General features: G+C 36.8%; 1 protein-coding gene across 1 annotated transcript; it reads left to right on the forward strand.

The window, feature by feature from the left end:
* Positions 1–858: 858 nt before the first annotated feature.
* LOC113522173 (lysosomal acid glucosylceramidase-like) lies at positions 859–17,462 on the forward strand. The gene is made up of 13 exons (XM_031908528.2): positions 859–1,160; positions 2,704–2,877; positions 4,013–4,140; positions 5,962–6,016; positions 8,515–8,656; positions 9,503–9,659; positions 10,503–10,663; positions 11,580–11,703; positions 12,279–12,389; positions 13,338–13,485; positions 14,784–14,863; positions 16,183–16,463; positions 17,348–17,462. The coding sequence occupies exons 2-13, from the start codon at positions 2,802–2,804 to the stop codon at positions 17,460–17,462; spliced, it is 1,578 nt and encodes a 525-aa protein (XP_031764388.2). The 5' UTR covers positions 859–1,160; positions 2,704–2,801.
* The last annotated feature ends 1,696 nt before the right edge of the window (positions 17,463–19,158 follow it).

Here is a 19,158-nt window from a genome sequence, read left to right on the forward strand (position 1 = left end):
TCTCTAGTGACGTACAGTTCCGTGGCTATCTCGAAGATAAGGTGAAGCTGGCATCTAAAAAATTCGATGTGCTTAATAGAGCGAAGCATTACTTCACGCCGGATCAGCGATTAATGCTCTACAAATCGCAAATTCGGCCCTACATGGAGTATTGCTGTTACTTATGGGCGGGAGCACCTAAATACCAGCTTGAACCCTTCGACTCAGTGCAACGAGTTATGAGAATTGTCGATGAACCTAGGCTTGCAAGCGGTATCGAACCCTTAAGTCTTAGGAGAGATTTTGTCTCGCTCTGTGTGTTTTACCGCTTGTACAAAGGATTGTGCTCAGAGGAATTATTCAATATGATGCCTACGGCCACTTTCTATCATCGTACAGCTCGCCATCGACAGGAAGTTCACCCTCATATACTTTTTTTTTGTCGAGGGGAAATACTCATGCAGACCCGCATACCTCGGGGGAGATATGTGGGTACTGCTGGACTCTTACTGGCTAAAAGCCCCCGGTGATCCTTTTTAGTGCTTTCTTCAAGACGTGGGTGTGCGCGAGCAATTGTCCCGTCCCGAACGTATTAATCCGCCACACAAGGCGGACCCCTTCACTAGGTGACTTGTAGGTTCCCTGCCGAGGTTTTACCCAAGCAAACGACTTTTGTACAAAGTCTTTTGCTTGCTTAACGCGATGACAAATTTTTGCAGGTAAACAGTACCTACATATCCGATTTTTATTGCCTCGTCGTTATCACGACATAGTGCAATCCACGTTTATATATCAGCAATAAAAATCAGGTATGTAGGTATTATATTATTTACCTGCAAACATTTTTCATCGCGTTAAGTCCAGGTAATGTATTTAAAATACGAAGACGCATAGTTTAGCAGGTCGACATCCACGCGCTTCTCTCTGTTAACCATCCAGGTGAATTCGTTACAGATGATCCAACTGAGCTGACTTGTCCTCACCACGGTATCGAATTATGAATTTCGTTCGACATTATAGGTGAAAAATTATCTAAGATGTGATTATTTCAAGAACATTTTACGCTTTCAAAGTGTGGGCAAAATAGCCTCATATGAATTTTCTTTAGTCAACGTATTATATATGTATACATGTATATATGTATTGTCTACTTCATTACTTGTTTTGATTTTAAAGACTTGGTAAGTTAGAATTATATAATTTTTTTAAGGTAATTTTATTGGAGAGAGCATATTATAATTTGCACTCAGTTTCTTAAGTTACATTTAATAAAGATCGTTGTTTAGAGGCAGATTGTTTTTAACAAAGTCATACAGGGTGGCCCATAAGTCCTTAGTAATGAAAAAAATTAATTAAAACAAAACTAATTACACTATGAATAATATTTTTATTTGTAAATATAGCTAGAAAAACGGGAATTATAATACTTTTTGTAAATAACGTCGTCCAAATATAATCCGTTACAGTCACGGCACTCTTGTAAACGCCTTCTGAAATTGTCGATGACTGCGCGGCACGTCACTGCTGAAATGCTTGCCATTTCTCTGCGGATGTTTTCTTTTAGGTCATTAATTGACCGCGGGTTAGAGTCGTACACTTTAGCCTTAAGGTAGCCCCACAAAAAAAAAATCCATTGGAGTCAGATCCGGGCTACGTGGTGGTCAGGAAATGTCTTCTCTCTTAGAGATAACTTTGTTTGGAAAAAGTTGACGGATAACGGGCATAGCAGTATTGGAGGTGTGGGAAGTTGCTCCATCCTGTTGAAACCATGTTCGGGCATTAAAGCCTGGAAAGTTTTGCAATTTTTGTGTGAAAAACTCCTCGATCATGGCCACATATCGCTCCGAAGTAACAGTAACAGCACGCCCTCTGCCGTCCTCAAAAAAGTAAGGCCCTATGATGCCATGGGCTGACATAGCGGCCCAAACTGTAACTTTAGGGCTATGTAAGGGCTTCTGGTGCTTAAGTTTTGGATTAATCGGGCTCCAATAGCGGCAATTTTGTTTACTAACATGACCGTTAATGTGGAAGTGTGCCTCATCAGAGAACATTATGTTATTGAACGAAGTAAACCGATTAAACATTTCATTAGCATAATTCACTCTCTGAATAGCATCAGTTTCTTTTAATTCTTGCACCAACTGAATTTTGTAAGGGTGCATAAGTAAATCTTTCTTCAAAATCCGTTGTAACGATGTCCTGGATACGTTTAATGCACTGGAACGCTTACGAGTTGACTGTGTAGGATCTTCACGAATAGATTGTGCCACTGTGTCGATGTTTTGTTCCGTACGTGATGTCCTTGGGCGACCCAACCGCGGTTTATCTAACGTCGAACCGGTCTTCTCGAACTCAGCAACCCAATTCTTAATCGTTTGGAGAGCTGGGGTGTCATCAAAGTTGTGTAAACCTTTGTGTTCTCGAAATTTACGCCTCGCAACGGTTGCCGAATTGTTGTTTTGATAAAACTCGCGCACACAAAACGCACGGTCCGTTCCGGTGAAACGCTCCATCGCGACTAAATTCCCAGAAACCGAAGTTACTGCCCCCGCTTCCCCTGCACCGCTCACGCGCGCCGTTTTCGTTTAATTCAAATTTTACTTTTCTAAGGACTTTTGGGCCACCTGTATAACACAATAAATAATTACGTCAAGTATCAGGCTCGAAGAAATTTTCTGGTTAGTATTATTAAAATAAATTAATGTTAGCTTTTTATTTCAGCAGCTGTTTATACATTCATAATATTATATGCTAGTAGATCGGTATATATATAAATCAGAAGTATAAATCTAGCATTTTTATTGTTACTTTAAACGCGAAAAATGCTGGTTTCTTACGTTTATGTAAAAATCTTATTTTTGTTATTAGTGATCTTCTACGTGGAGTCGTATCATAATGGTGAGATTATATTTTTTTTATAAAATTTGGATAAGAAATATTTTAAATTTTTAACCATACAGTAGATCTAAGATGATGGTATAAAACTAAGATTATAAATTGTAGTACGTCCTATGAAGTCTATGGTATAATAATATAAATCAAGTTGTTCCGAGAGATAGCTGTAGGGTTGTCAGCCGGCATGTTGGTTTTTAAAATAATCGATGAAATGAGCTAATGTGGCACACAATGAGTATATTTATCGTACAGAACAGTTCCTGTCATCCCAACGGCTACAGTCGACAAATGCCTCTTAGTGTAGCCATCTTATTAGGATATTTTTTTATTTTCATCTGACAACCCTAAGTTGCGGCTAACTGAGAGCAGGCAACTCGGATGCGTTATTATATATTTTTGCTTATTTTTAACTTACTAGATCTAATCATCAGAGGGAGACTTTGTACAAAAGTCGTTTACTTGGGCACCTCTGTCCCATTTGTGTTTCTACCGTGAAGCAGTTGTGTTTGCATGGCTGTGTTTTATTTTGAAGGGTATGGTAGTGAATTTACAGGGTATAGAGGAATAACATTTGAGTCCTCAGGAATGGTGACGTGTGCGGGATATCATGGGCGAAACAGTATAATCTGTTATGTCCATGGTACTGCTCATGTCTATAGGCGACGGTTACCACTTTTCATCAGGTGGGCCGTCAGCTTGTTTGCCATTCTATGTTGCATAAAAAATACTTTTATACCTGCAGAATTCAGGGACGGGATCATAGACTATTATTAAGAAAGTCACATCGCTATAAATATCGTTATATCCTCCAATCGCGTAATATTCTACCAATTCCCCTGACTGAATACAAACTTCTTTAATGGAACCTAGAATCCGGGCGGAAATTAGAAAACGGATGTCTGTGGTTACAATTCGTAAAATATCGTACATTTCTAGACACGAGTCATGTTTGTACTTTGAAAAAGAACAACGATTTGAATCGTACGTGACAATACACATTAGATAGAATATTAGTAGGTTTCATATTACTTCGTCCGTTTCCACTTGTGCTAACATAGTTACTATTCAGATCAGCCAATTTCTTTAACAGATCGTTACACCTCTCATTCCAGAATACTTACAGCAATTTTGTTTTCAGACAGAAAATGTGCGGCGAGGTCGTTCTTTAACAGGTCAGTGGTGTGTGTGTGTAACGCGACGTATTGTGATGATGTAACACGGGAGGAGGTCGCCTGTGGCCAGTACATCTGGTATACATCGTCAGAAGTAAGTTTCTGAAAATAAAAAGATAAATATCCTATAAAGTATAGAATTACAGGAATAGTTGAAGAATTTTCAATAAGTATGGTGCAGTATGAAAGGCGGTCTTTATGCCAAACAATCTTTAGGTACAAGGAATTAAAGAATGAATAGGTAGGCGGCATGTTAAGCTAAACATATGTAAATAAGTACAATTATATATATATATCGCCGTGTAGTCCCGATATAGAATAGGCCATCCCTTCCTTTCCCGTGGGTGTCGTATGAGACGGTTAAAGGAATCTAATGCTCGAGAGATAGGTTGCCAATCCGCCTGCCAAACGGCAACTGCGAGCAAAATCCCCTATGGGGAGGCTAATTTAATAATAATACTGTTTTCGTGGCTCTCGTCGTCCGTTGAACTTTAAGAACGTAGGCCTGCGCGACACTTGAAGAAAACACATGACTCCGCTAGTCGCGTCTTTTATTCAAATAAAAGTACTTTAAAAAATTTTCAAATTAAGTGTATTCATTTTGATATATGTCATGTAGATCGTCAGCTGGTTTGCTAAATTAAAAAAAAGATGAAAAAGGTTTCTATATTCGGTATACATTCTGCGTCTATGTTGGTGTACAAATGTTTAACAATATAACAAATTTACATATATATTTCACAATATATATTTTTTAATTAGTTATGTAACAGTAAACAGAATTTAAATGCTTGTACAACAGCTGTACAAATTAATAAATTATTTTAACAAACTATGAGAATGTATTAATTAGTGTATAACAGCAAAAAGCACCAATTGCATCTTTAGTAGGTATAGGTTGTCAAGTATATTTGTTTTCTTAGTGATATATTCATTACTAGAATAAAAATTATTACATAACAACCAATTCTTGAGTTTACATTAAACTGTTTAATGTATGGGTCTGTATGAGTGAGTATGTATGACTTGTTACTTCTCTAATGTTAATGTTAATGGAAATGTAATGCCTGAGCTATCGGTTTACATTGGCGAGATGCCAGTGAGTCTGTCAAAGAGCAATCATTATCATTTCAGCCCTTGGCCAAAGACCAATAAAATTGTTATACTTATTTGTTTAATTGTGTATACGAATCTTTAAAAATATTAGAATTTTTTTTATACAACTTAGAATGACAAACAAGCTGACGGCCCGCCTGATGGAAAGTGATAACCGTCGCCTACAGACATGAGCAGTACCATGGACATAACAGAGTATTCTGATTTGCCCATGATACCTCCCATACTTTGCCATTTCTGAGGACTCAGGTGTTATTCCTCCGTACCCAGTAAATTCACGCCATATCCCACCCTTCAAACCGAAATACAGCTATGCAAACACAACTGCTTTACGGTTAAAACACGAATATAAAGACACTAAGAACACAATTTAAGAGCACACTGTACAAATGGCTTTTGGACAAGTGTTATTACTCAATTAAGGACTTGTTGGACTAGAAAATAATTCCATTTTATAAGCACATACATAATATTTTTATAATAGTATTTAAAAAAATCCATAAATATTAAAATTTTGCATGCCATTGTTTTAGCAAACTGCTCACACCTGTTCATAACATATTATTACTACTGTCTGTATACCGTGTTTTTCAGCAAATAAATTATATTATTATTCTTAATAAATGATTGAATTTCTCGATTTGTTACTAATTTCATTATTTGGTTACTTTTTCATTTAAATTCATTGACACAGACTTTAATTATTTGTGTAAGTTTTAATGAATTAAATTATAATAATAAATAATAAAAAAAACTTATACATATGAATCAATATTTAAACTGTCACTGATTGTTCTAGGCTGGACTGCGATTTGACAAATTTACTTCTAGACTTGAAAACTTTATACCTTCAGGTTTGTATAAAATAAAATGAATACATATATAACCATCATGCCAACCCTATCCACTGCTGAACATGTCTTCTCTATAGACTGCCTTGAAGAACGATCCATAGCCATCTGTATCCATTGAATCCCCGTAATGCAATTGAGGTCGTCATCCCATTTAGTGGGAGGATTGCGTTTGCTTGTTCGGGGTTGCCACTAAAGAACCTTTTTTCCCATTGGTCCTCGTTTCTTCGAGCTATACCACCAGCCTATTGCCGCGTTCGCTTGCTTATTCTTCGGGCTATGTCGGACACTTTAATTTTTTGCGGATATCCTCATTTCGGATTCTATAGCTCGTTGACTCTTTTAAAGCTTTCATATAGGGGTAACCATGTAAGAACATATTTGGTTCTGTAGGTTGTCACTGGTAACACGACCATAGATTTTATAAACAGAGTGTCTACATAGAAGTGCTTCGAGAAAAACAGATAAAATTTTTCATACAATTTTGCGTGATATATAATTATGAGTGCTTCTTTTATAACTTCTATATTAAATTTGTCTTATAATGCTACATTTTTTTAATGCGTAACCACTCATTTTACAATAATACATCAAGATATATTTTATGCGTAAGTATATAAAACAGCGATCAGTATTTAAAGCGAGTTAGCAAATTTGACAATTAGCTGACAAAAATTTGACCCGTTTTTGAGACTCGATGCTCTATTTATATAATCTAAGAGTCAGACGTATTAATTCAATCCGATTATAAACATCTAATTTATTATGTCCATAGGAAAAAAACTAATAAACATATTTACTTGTTTACTTGTCTGCTTGTATGCTTGTCTGCTTGTCTGCTTGTCTGCTTGTATGCTTGTCTGCTTGTCTGCTTGTCTGCTTGTCAGCTTGTCTGCTTGTCAGCTTGTCTGCTTGTCTGCTTGTCTGCTTGTCTGCTTGTCTGCTTGTCTGCTTGTCTGCTTGTCTGCTTGTCTGCTTGTCTGCTTGTCTGCTTGTCTGCTTGTCTGCTTGTCTGCTTGTCTGCTTGTCTGCTTGTCTGCTTGTCTGCTTGTCTGCTTGTCTGCTTGTCAGCTTGTCTGCTTGTCTGCTTGTCTGCTTGTCTGCTTGTCAGCTTGTCTGCTTGTCAGCTTGTCTGCTTGTCTGCTTGTCTGCTTGTCTGCTTGTCTGCTTGTCTGCTTGTCTGCTTGTCTGCTTGTCTGCTTGTCTTGTCTGCTTGTCTGCTTGTCTGCTTGTCTGCTTGTCTGCTTGTCTGCTTGTCTGCTTGTCTGCTTGTCTGCTTGTCTGCTTGTCAGCTTGTCTGCTTGTCTGCTTGTCTGCTTGTCTGCTTGTCTGCTTGTCTGCTTGTCTGCTTGTCTGCTTGTCTGCTTGTCTGCTTGTCTGCTTGTCTGCTTGTCTGCTTGTCTGCTTGTCTGCTTGTCTGCTTGTCTGCTTGTCTGCTTGTCTGCTTGTCTGCTTGTCTGCTTGTCTGCTTGTCTGCTTGTCTGCTTGTCTGCTTGTCTGCTTGTCTGCTTGTCTGCTTGTCTGCTTGTCTGCTTGTCTGCTTGTCTGCTTGTCTGCTTGTCTGCTTGTCTGCTTGTCTGCTTGTCTGCTTGTCTGCTTGTCTGCTTGTCTGCTTGTCTGCTTGTCTGCTTGTCTGCTTGTCTGCTTGTCTGCTTGTCTGCTTGTCTGCTTGTCTGCTTGTCTGCTTGTCTGCTTGTCTGCTTGTCTGCTTGTCTGCTTGTCTGCTTGTCTGCTTGTCTGCTTGTCTGCTTGTCTGCTTGTCTGCTTGTCTGCTTGTCTGCTTGTCTGCTTGTCTGCTTGTCTGCTTGTCTGCTTGTCTGCTTGTCTGCTTGTCTGCTTGTCTTCTTGTCCGCTTGTCTGCTTGTCTGCTTGTCTGCTTGTTTACTTATTAATTATTATTAAGACCTCCATATTATTTATTTTAATCGCCGTGTAGTCTCGGCATAGAATGGGCCACCCCTTCCTTTCTCGTGGGTGTTATAAGAGGCAACTAAGGGAGGACGAGGGATGGGCAGCAGTGTCCCTCTTAAAACACTCTCAAAGGCCTAATTGCGGTTGTCAACCTGCCTGCCAAGCATGACGACTACTGGTAAAACTCCCCTTAAGAGGATGGCTTATGTCCAGCAATGGACCGTTAACGCCTGAAATAATAATAAAAAAAATTCTTAAATATCTCCCGTGTATAAATATTGTCTAGTAGCCGTGTAAGCCCCGGCATAGAAAAGGCCACCTCTTCCTTTCCCGTGGGTGTCGTAAGAGGCGACTAAGAGAGTGTATGGTGGAGGAATGGGCAGCAGCGTCCCTCTTAAAACATCACCAAAGGTCTAACTGCGGTTGCCAATCCGCCTGCCAAGCATGGTAACTATTGGCAAAATCCCCCTTATGGGAGAGGCTATGTTAATAGCTGACACAACATAGATATTGTAACAAGTACTAGACTAGTAAAAGACTAGTAACAATTTCATTAAATAAGATTAAAGTGTCATTCAATTATATTTCAGCCCAGTCTTCTTACACTACGTTAGACTTGAATGTCAATACGAAGTATCAGACGGTGGAAGGTTTCGGCGGAGCCGTCAGCGATGCGGTTGGAATCAACTGGCAGAATCTGACTGATCCACAACTTAAACAGAATCTTATTGAGTATGTTTAGTATAGTTTTTATAATTTTAATTTAAACAGTTATTTATTATAGCATCGTCATATCAGCTGTTAATTATTTTCCACTGCTGAATACATGTCTCCCCTTGGGGGTTTGTCGTTTGCCATGCTTGACAAATAAGTTGGCAAATGCAGTTAGGCTTTGATGATATTTTAAAAGGGCCGTTGTTACCAATCCCTCAGGTATACTTCGTCCGTCATACTTATGAAGGGGTGAGACAGCTATCATTGCATATATATAGATAATGCATTTGATAGAAACGGAGATGAAACATTAACGACAGAGACAGCTTGATTGTTTCCAAGAAATTATTATACTGATCAAAGTAATTATTTGTTTGAAAAGCAAAGGGGCAAGAGATCGAGCGATTTAAAGTGGGAGGGGGTGATAGTTTCTAATGAGAATGTTAGTAAGTTCTTATTGCTAGTAACATGCCACGTCGTCCTCCTGAAAACCTTCTTGGTTAAATCCTTGTAAATTCACCAACTGATCTGAGTTTATCCTTATCGTTTCATCCTCCATTAGAATCCCGCCATTGTACATCATTAGCATGGAAGGGTGGACTATTCCATCGTCATCCATACAAAAAAGACCTCTAGTCTCTTAAAAAATCGTTTAGTGTCTATTTCGCACATGTATCTAGAAACAATTATACTTTTTTAAGAAAGCAATAGCTGAGTTACTCGCACATTATTCTCAGCTGAAGTTAAAGGATCATAAAAAAAATTTAAGTTCAAAATGCTTTAATAAATTTAAGTAACTTAATTATTTGAATAAAAATTATTTCTTCCTTTCTTTCAATCATTGAATACTATGTCAATTCTCAGTACATACTTCGGTGATAAGGGTCTGCAGTACAGCATGTTGCGAGTACCAATAGCTGCCAGCGACTTTTCCACCCATGTGTATGCATACAATGAGTATCCAGAGAACGATTACGAACTCAGTAACTACAGCCTCAGCTACGAAGATTATCAGTACAAGGTTTGGTTTGGCCAATGTCTTTATGTTCGGATTCTCCGAGTCCAAAGTCCAAAATTATATTCATAACTACAACGATAGTACTGATTAACGCATATTCCAGAAGTTACATTAAGAATTTCTTGGATGTTCAATTCAAACGTAATTTTGATTGTAGCTACTTTAATTTATGATATTGGTTTCGGCATAGAATAGGTCACTCCTTTGATTCCCGTGGATGTCGTAAGTAAGTGAGTAAGGGAAATTAGGGAATTGGGTAGCAGCGTCTCACTTAACTGTCCGCTGCGGAATAAAGGCCTCCCCCGTAAAAAGGATGGATGAAAAAGGTTTGCAAGTAGTTGCCATGGTAGGCAGGTCAATTGGCAGCTGTAGTTAAGCTTTGTTGATGTTGAAAAGAGAGGTTGCTGCCCAACCCTCGACTTTTAAGTTGCGTTGGTCACCTCTTACGACATCTATTGGTGGATTATTAGTCCATCAATAATTTGTCAGAATTCAGGTTACTGTTTTTCAACCGACTTTAAAAAGAAAGAAATTCTTAATTCGGTTGTTTTCATACATTTGTTATCTTATAATTCCGTTAGTTCTAAACCGATTTGCAAAATTCTTTTTTTTTTTTATCTTAAAGGGTATGCTTAAAGATTGGTTCCTAAGAATTATATCAAAATCGATTCAGTAGTTCAGTTTGAAAATCAAAATAGATGGTATTGCCACAACTGAAGTTGGATTTTTTATGGAATACAGTCTTTAAGTAACTATAGAGTAATTTATGATAATGCAAATCTACTTGCATTATCATAAATTATGTAATGAATTTAAGTCTATTATTTATGCTCATCACCTTCATAGATTCCATTCATAAAAGCTGCATTGGCTGTGGCCAAAACACCTATCCATATCATAGCGACCGTGTGGTCACCTCCTAAATGGATGAAAAATAGCCACGAGTATACGGGCGTTAGTCGCCTCAAGAAAGAGTTTTTCCAAACTTATGCAGATTATTATAAAAAGTAAGTTACTATATACCCGTATACATATTTTTTACTATATACGTTTGTTCCGACTTAGAATGGCAAGCAAGCTCACGGCCAACCTGATGGAAAATGGTAACCGTCGCATATAGACATGAGCAGTAACATGGACATAACAGAGTGTACTGTTTCGCTCATGATACTCCCCATGCGTTACCATTCCTGAGGACTCAGGTGTTATTGTACCCAGTAAATTCACGCCATATCTCACCCTTCAAACCGAAACACAGCCATGCAAATACAACTGCTGCGCAGTAGAAACACGAATGCGACAGAGGCGGCCAAGTAAACGACTTTTGTACATAGTTTCCCTCTGGTATTACCTAAGTCTAACAGGCTCAAATTTTGAACATAGGTTTATTAATAATGTAAACATCCGCTAAGAAATGTTATTTGGAAATTTTAATTATACTAAGCCAGCAAAGCCGCAGACAATATTCAACATTAATTAATACTTTTTTTAAATTCTTCTTTGAAGATTTCTATTTTCAACCGACTTCAAACAGAAGGAGGTTCTCAATTCGACTGTATCAATTTTTTGCTTGTTACCTGATAACCCCGTCAGTTTTAAATCGATTTGAAAAATTACTTCTTCATCTGAAAGAATATACCATACTTATATATTGGTCCTATAGAAAATTTATCAAAATCTGTCCAATTGTTTAGTTTATAAATCGAAACAACTGGTTTAGCCATAATTGAAATGATTAGGTTCGTGGTACACTATCTTTAATATGTATAATTGGATTTCATTAATTATAAATTTAATCATCATCATCTTTCTATCCTTATCCCAATTATTATTTGGAGTCGACGTAATGTTTTCCTCTTCCATTTTTCTCCATTCCCAGTCATTTCCGCATTCTCCTTCTAAAACTAATGTTTGCATTTAAAGATTTATTGAGAAGTACTCGGAGGAAGGCATCCCTATTTGGGGGATTACTACAACAAACGAGCCTTTAGAGGGCATTCTGCTTATTGTACCGTTTAACAGTTTGGGTTGGACTAGCCTATCAATGGTAAGTTTTATTCAATCCTCTCACACTTTACTATCTTAAAAAGCGATTAATATTTCTCGGCGTAGTGCAGTGTCATGATTTGCGTAGTTCAAATAGTCTTTGTCTAAAAACCCCTTCACATACTTCCGTATACTACATCAAATCCTTCTCCATTCAAGCTGTGTGCCTTTGAAACTCACTGATATTCTCAATATGTAGTACTCAATCCTTAACTTCGTTTAAAGGGCAAGGCAAATCACATTTTATTTCCTTGTGTGTGCTATGTATATATTTATATGTCAATATATATTTTTATGTTTCTAGAGTAATAAAGAGTTAAATAAATAAGTTTTCAGTTCTCAATATAGCTACATAATTTTACAACAATATGTGAGTGTTTTAAAAACACTATCGGGACTTAACACGATGAAAAAATTGCAGGTTAATGGTACCTACATACGAGTACTTGCTTCTTTATTGCCGACGTCGCGTTAAGTGCCGATAGTGTATTTAAAATATGAGTAAACAACATGACAGTTTAAAATTAACTAAAATATAAATATTTATAGACTGTATAGTCATTGTTGTTCTTTTAGGGTACATGGATAAAAGAAAATCTGGGTCCTACAATAAAGAATTGGAGACCGGACATAAAAATTCTTGCGGGTGATGATCAACGACCGATTATAACATTTTGGTTTGAAATTGTGAGTACAGGTAAATCAGGATAGAAGAATAAGGTGTTTATTCAAATATCACACATTTGCTAATATACTCGTATATCTATGGTATAGTATGGAAGTACTGATGCTCCTTTCCACTTTGGGTTCACTGGTAGAGAACTTTTGCAGAGTTTGGCCTTTGCATTAATCTGTTTAACAAAATATAAATAACAAAAATAAATAAAGGAAAGGTAAATATAAAAAAAAAATATTTTTGTTAATGTTTGTTTGTAAAAAAAATGTTTAAAAAAACACTTTATTTACTTTTTTTGGGTTGCCATTATGGTAAGAAGATTAATTTGCCTGAACACTACGTTAATATGTTCAGCTTTTTCTAGGTGTACCGCGGGGAGATTCCTTTCTTACTTCCTCAGACTTTGTTAGACAGATTGAGCACCTGTTCCCTAGAGACTTGCAGTGGCCAATCTGGAAATCCCATAATAGACTACGAGTCCATGTTGGCCTCTGCAGGTAACACTTAATAAATGGTGTATTATCTCTCAAGAGACCTGCGATTGTAGAGTGAAACCAAACACCATGTCTCACCTCCTGTCCTGTCCTTTGTGTCTTTAATTCTGCATGAAGGAACACCTGAACAAAGCGACTGACAATGCTATGGAATGTTGCTGAGTTTTGGTCCAAATAGGTTGTCTATTGACTCGAAAGGAGAAGAAGTTTGAAAAGTGGGTCATAACAGTGAAATTACAGGATTTAGAGACGTAATATCTTACTTCTCAGCATTAAGAGCATCATACATATTCATGGTTTATATCTGTAAGCAATAATTACCTCTTTTCATATCCACTATATGAAAAGTGGTAATTATCGCTTGCAGACATGTTCGCCATGTTTGCCATGTTTGCCATTCTGTGTCTTATAAAAAAAAAATCTTTCTACATGATCCATCTAAATGATAATCTTATAAAATAAAAGATAGCGAAGGTCATGCCGGAGGTGCTGCAGTATATTGATGGCATCGCAGTACATGGTTATCTAGACAAATTGGTACCACCTGATATCTTGAAAAGAACTCAAGAATTATTCAAAAATCAATTCATTATAGCTACGGAATACTGTGAAGGTTAGTACAATATAATTGTGTATGTCTACGACTATCTACAAAATAAAAATATCTTATATTCATAAATAAAATATAGGCTTACGTTTATTTATTTATTTTTTATTTATTTATAAATTACTTACCACACTTACAGTATTCCAAAACGTGTAGTGAGCCATAGGTTTATTTTACAAACTTAAAAATTTTGAACAACATTTTTAAAATATATCTATTTTGTCATTAAATATATCAATATCTGGCTGCTGAGCAATCAGAGAATTGAGCAGAGAAATAGCCTGATAAGTGGGAGCAAACTGAGCAGTACAGCTGCGAACCGGCGATGCCGATAGTAGTACGCAATCGCATGCAGCGTTGAGGTGCGTACAAAGAACAACGGCTAAGAGTTGCAGGATTGTTTATTCCGCCGTTGACCTTTGTTTAGTTATACAGTTTAGTTTGTTGAGTTTATATAACTAGTAGTGGTTTTTCAGCGACGACCGCGAACGATCTCCCAAATATGCCACACCTCTCGTCTCCTTACAATGTCAGACTAGAGTCAAGCTCAACAGGGTCTTCTTTCCCCGCTGATTCTCCCAAACCCATTCTCTATATATATGCGCTATCGGTATACATTGATGAAGCACCAGTGAAGAGTGATAGGTGAGGATGGAAGCAGGTAAGTTGATCCATTGTTGCGAATTCACCAGAAATGAAACACGATGGTTTCCAGGGGGTAGCACGTGGAGGTTGACTTGAGAGAGTATTTTGCTAGTAATGGGGTATATTGATCCCGTCGCTAACAATACTGTCTCCCTCGTATAGCCATGTTTGGTAACTATATGTCGTATTATTGCAATGTGGATGGAATTCATTCTTCCTTCCTATGTATCCTTTCACACCTATATTCTTGGAATCTTCAAGACACTTGTGAAAAAATCAGGTAACGAGGCGAGTAGCAAGGGAGGTAGCAGTGAAAAAAGGGGATATAGGTTATAGGACATGAATGGATTGATGCACTGACCTTGCTTTAGTAAAATATACATTTTAAAATCTATAAAAACATTATGACGACCTTCGTGGTGTAATGGTCAGAGAAGGGGCATTACTGTGTATAATGATATCCCGTGTTCGATTTTCGTTCAGGTCAAGTTAGAAAACGAACTTTTAGAAATGGGATCAAGTCTGCATATGTGCGTACATGTGTGCTGCGTGTGTGCGTGAGCGTGTGCGTGTATGGGTAATTATATTATTGTCTTATTTTTTATTTATATATAATGCTTTATTATTAAACAGGTAAACATAAAAAATACTGTTTTTAGGATTACTGCCAACGGATAAGTTGAAAGTGGACTTAGGATCATGGGAGAGGGCTGTATCCTATACTCAAAATATTCTGGAAGTAAGTATAATTTTAGCAATATGTTAATACATTAATTGAACAAATTTTTGTCTTCCATGTAATGAACTTGTATTAGAATAAAAATATACCTCATCATAAAATAATGATGACGTGAGTAGTGTATCAATAGGGTGATACAGTGTGTAACATACCACAGGCCCTCGGCCTGAAGCATGTTATAAAAAAATAAAAATACAATATCGAGGCTTTTTTCATTTCGATAAATTTACCACGAAGCTCAGATGATATAGTTATGACACCGATGATGTTTCAATCGATTAAAATTGATAAGTAGATTTTTTATTATTTCACCGTTAACTGTCCATTGCTGGACATTGGCCTTTCCTACAAGGGGGGTGTTGCCAATAGTTGCTACGTTTGGCAGCAAGTTGGCAATTGCAGATAGATTTTGGTGATGTTTTAAGAAGGATGCTGCTGTTATTCCTTGATCATTAAATTCTCTTACTTGCCTCTTACAACACTCATGGGACAGAAAGGGGTGGTATATTCTATGCCGGGCTCACATAGTAATAAGGAAGTAGATACTTGTAGTGTATGAAAAATACTTAAAATAATAGCGGGAAAGTACAAGAGATTCCTTATTATATTTCTTATATATAATTTTATTTATAGTTTGATTTTATTAGCTGTCATGTTTTACCAGATTACACAAAGAAAGGCACTTTACTTTGGACAAAAGTTGATTATCTCTGCCACACTTGTGTTTCTGCTATGTAAAGTGTGTTTGCATAGCTGTGATTTGGTTTATAAAGTGGGATATGGGATGTGGCAAATAAGTTACAGGGCAAAGAGGCATATCGCTGTAGTCTGTAGGACTGGCAATAAATGAAGAGTACCATGGTATTCACACACGTTTATCACAGAATATTTTATGTATATATGGTGCTGTTCATGTCTATAGATGATGGTTTTTTTAATAGTTGATAAAGGAATGGTAACCCCACCTGCGCTATTGGGTTACGCAGGCGGGGCTCCAGATGATAGGCGAGAATGAAAAGGCAGGTCAGTTAGCCTATCGTGACAAATTGCACTAGAATTAACCACGATGGTTTCCAGGGGAAACCGCGTGGAGGTCGACCTGATAGGGTGTATTGCTAGCAATGAGTCCATTAGACCCCATTACTAACAATCCCTTTCTCCTCATAGGTGGTGCTTACCACTTTAAATCTGACAGGGGAAAAATGTTAATGACAGTTATGATAGTATCTACATCTGATATCCACCTCTGAAATATGACAGTCTCTACTCATATGATACTCATTTAAGACACTAGAGATTTGAGCAATTTTTTTTTATAGGACCTCAACTATAATTTAACTGGGTGGATTGATTGGAACTTATGTCTCAACGCCCAAGGTGGTCCCAACTGGGTGAAAAACTACGTAGATTCACCAGTAATAGTATTCCCAGAGAGAGGAGAATTTGTGAAGCAGCCGATGTTCTACGCCATGGGACATTTCTCCAAATTTATCCCAAGGGGTTCAAGAAGGATACAAGTGAGGGAACTCAGCTTTACGACTATTGATAACGTGGCATTCTTAACTCCACAAAATACTGTAGTTGTCGTCCTATATAATGAGTAAGTATTTTAAAATTATTTAGAGGTTTATGGACTAGATTTTACCTGCGACATCGTCTGCGTAACGGGAAATGTTCAGTGAAAACAATAAAGATTATATCCATCCCCATCCCTTATAGTACGTATATACTAAATTTAACAATGATTGGTTAAGACGTTAAGGCGTTATAAGATAACAAATAAACAAAAAAACTAACATTTACGAGTATAATATTAGTAAGAATTGTATGTGAGGATACGTGGGATGTGTTTGTAATGATTTTTGTCATCGCAACGCTCGCCATCAACAGAGAATTTATCTGTACACGCTGGTACCTAAATGGTCACGTATAGTGCGGTTTCATAGAAGTTTTTTCTCGCAAACGCTCAGGCTATAGAATGAGCTCCCTGCCAAGGTTTTTCCTAGAGACTACAGTATGGGGTACTTAAAAAAGGGTATATTAAGGTTTCTTCAGGGTCAGCAACGCGCACGTGACACCCCTCGTGTTGCAGGCGTCCATAGACTACAGTGACCGTTTACCATCAAACAGACCAAAAATTATTTACATAATAATTAAGATTATGTTACAAGAAAACTTGTGTTTTCCAAGAAAAAAAGTGTTTCCTTAATCTATCCCATGTAGTTATTCCTCGGTCTTACCCTTCCTCTTTTGCTCTATATTTTTCCTTCTACTATGCTCTTTTAAAAATCGTCAAGTCGTATAAGGTGGCCCAGCATTTTGCCTCTTCTATTCTCTATTGTATTTATTAATGTTCGTTTCTCATTCACCCTTTTCAAGACTTCCCCAATCGTTACCTTTTCTGTCCAGCTTATCCTTTCCATTCTTCTAATATACATAAAAATATAAATGTATCAAAATTTAATACTAGCTTTTTTGTTACAGCAAAAATGAAAGCAGAATAGTAAACTTGATATTGGACGGCAAACAGGCGTCCGTGTTGACAGAAGCAAACTCTATCACTACCGTGGAAATTTCAAATGGATGTGACTCTTTATAGTGCAATAAATGCCTAATAAACAAACTTTCCCATATCAATACAAAACTATTTTATTTATTTATTACTTATCTATCCATTTAATAAAATATTTATTAATTTGATGCAGATTATGCTTCACAAAAAAATACCGAATACAATGATGATTATAATAACTATGGTGACGGGGGGAAGGGATTATTAGTAATGGAGACTGAGAATCCCATTGCTAGCAATATACCCAACCAGGTTGACCTCCTCGCGTTTCCCCCTGGAAACTATCATGGTTAATTCCTGATGAATTTATCATGGTGGGCTAACTGGCCTGTTTTCGTTCTCATCTATTACCCTTCACTGGTGCTCTGCCAGCGTATCCCATTAGCACAGGCGGGGTTACCATACCATTTTCACCCATAAAAAAAAATATGGTGACGAATTCATAATCGAATAACTACAATGAATTCCAGGGGGATGATGAATTCGTTAGAAGTTAGTGGGATCATAATGTATCGATAACTATATATAACTATACTAGTGGTATCATATCAGCCGTTTACTGTCCACTGTTGAACATAGGCCTCCCACAAAAGGGTTATATAAGTTTATCCCTTTTGTGGGAGGCCTATGTTATAAGTTATAAGTTAATAATATAAGTAGTATTATATAGACATGGCTTATATCGATACCGCTTCGGTATCTATATATTGGGTTCCTCTGGAATGACGGATAAAGTGTCACCCATTTCGATATCGTCCATATCAGTCAGATACCTTTGTTTAATTTGATCAAGTGCTTCATTTCAACATTATATGCAGGATAACTGATATCTAATATATTGATACTGGGCTAATACATAAGTATATATAGATATTACTATATATTACTCATCCCTAGTACGGTATTTACTATCAAATAATAATGATTATTGTACTGTTTGTATGAACAATGTTATCAGGATGTGCAGACATGACTAATAAACTAAAAAAATCGAGTAAAAGAACAAACTACGAAATAATAATATCAACTTTTTATGTTAATAGGTATGTTGATCATAATAATATAAACAATGATAGTATTGATGTGAAAGGTTAAGTTCCATTTTGTAATGAATCCAATTGGACAATGTATTTTTTTTTATTTATAAAGGTATACATAACAGGTTACAATCAATAACATTATAAATATTTATAGAAAGACAATAGTATGAACTAGATTGAGACCCAGACAGGTGTACATACAGCATGGTTAAAGCAATTTGCAATGTTAAATTATAAATTATATATAGAAAGGATATGAATGTGGCAAATAACAATGAACAAGTATATGCAAATGCAAAAATATGTCAAAGAGACTTGACGACTGTATGTAAAATGTTTTTGAAGGCATTCGGACGCGAGTTGAAGATATCAATTTGAGGACATTAAGCGGATATTTCATTAAAAGTATGACACATATGGATGAGCGGGTTATATAATACGACGTATTATTCTTATAAACCCAAAGTGCAAATGTTTTAGAACTTCGTGTTACAATTCTCATATTCAAGGTCATATTATTATTAACTAGCTATCTTCCTTGGGTTTGCCCGCGTGAATCAAAATCTAAAGTATCATATATGCTAAGTTAGAATATAACTAACAAATCTGACCCCATATGGAGTATTGTTTTCACTTGTGGACTTGGATACCAGCGTAGTAATTTTGATTTGATCCAAAGGCGT

This window comes from Galleria mellonella, unplaced genomic scaffold, assembly GCF_026898425.1.
Source record: "Galleria mellonella isolate WM207_F2 unplaced genomic scaffold, CSIRO_AGI_GalMel_v1 utg312, whole genome shotgun sequence".
In the NCBI taxonomy this organism is placed as follows: domain Eukaryota; kingdom Metazoa; phylum Arthropoda; class Insecta; order Lepidoptera; family Pyralidae; genus Galleria; species Galleria mellonella.

Bases quoted from the DNA above. Each gene is read 5' to 3' on its own strand.
- LOC113522173 (XM_031908528.2), top strand. From the start codon at position 2,802: ATGCTGGTTTCTTACGTTTATGTAAAAATCTTATTTTTGTTATTAGTG. The intron at 4,141-5,961 runs GTAAGTTTCTGA...TGATTGTTCTAG, and splicing joins TCTGGTATACATCGTCAGAA to GCTGGACTGCGATTTGACAA. The intron at 14,864-16,182 runs GTAAGTATAATT...TTTTTTTTATAG, and splicing joins ATACTCAAAATATTCTGGAA to GACCTCAACTATAATTTAAC.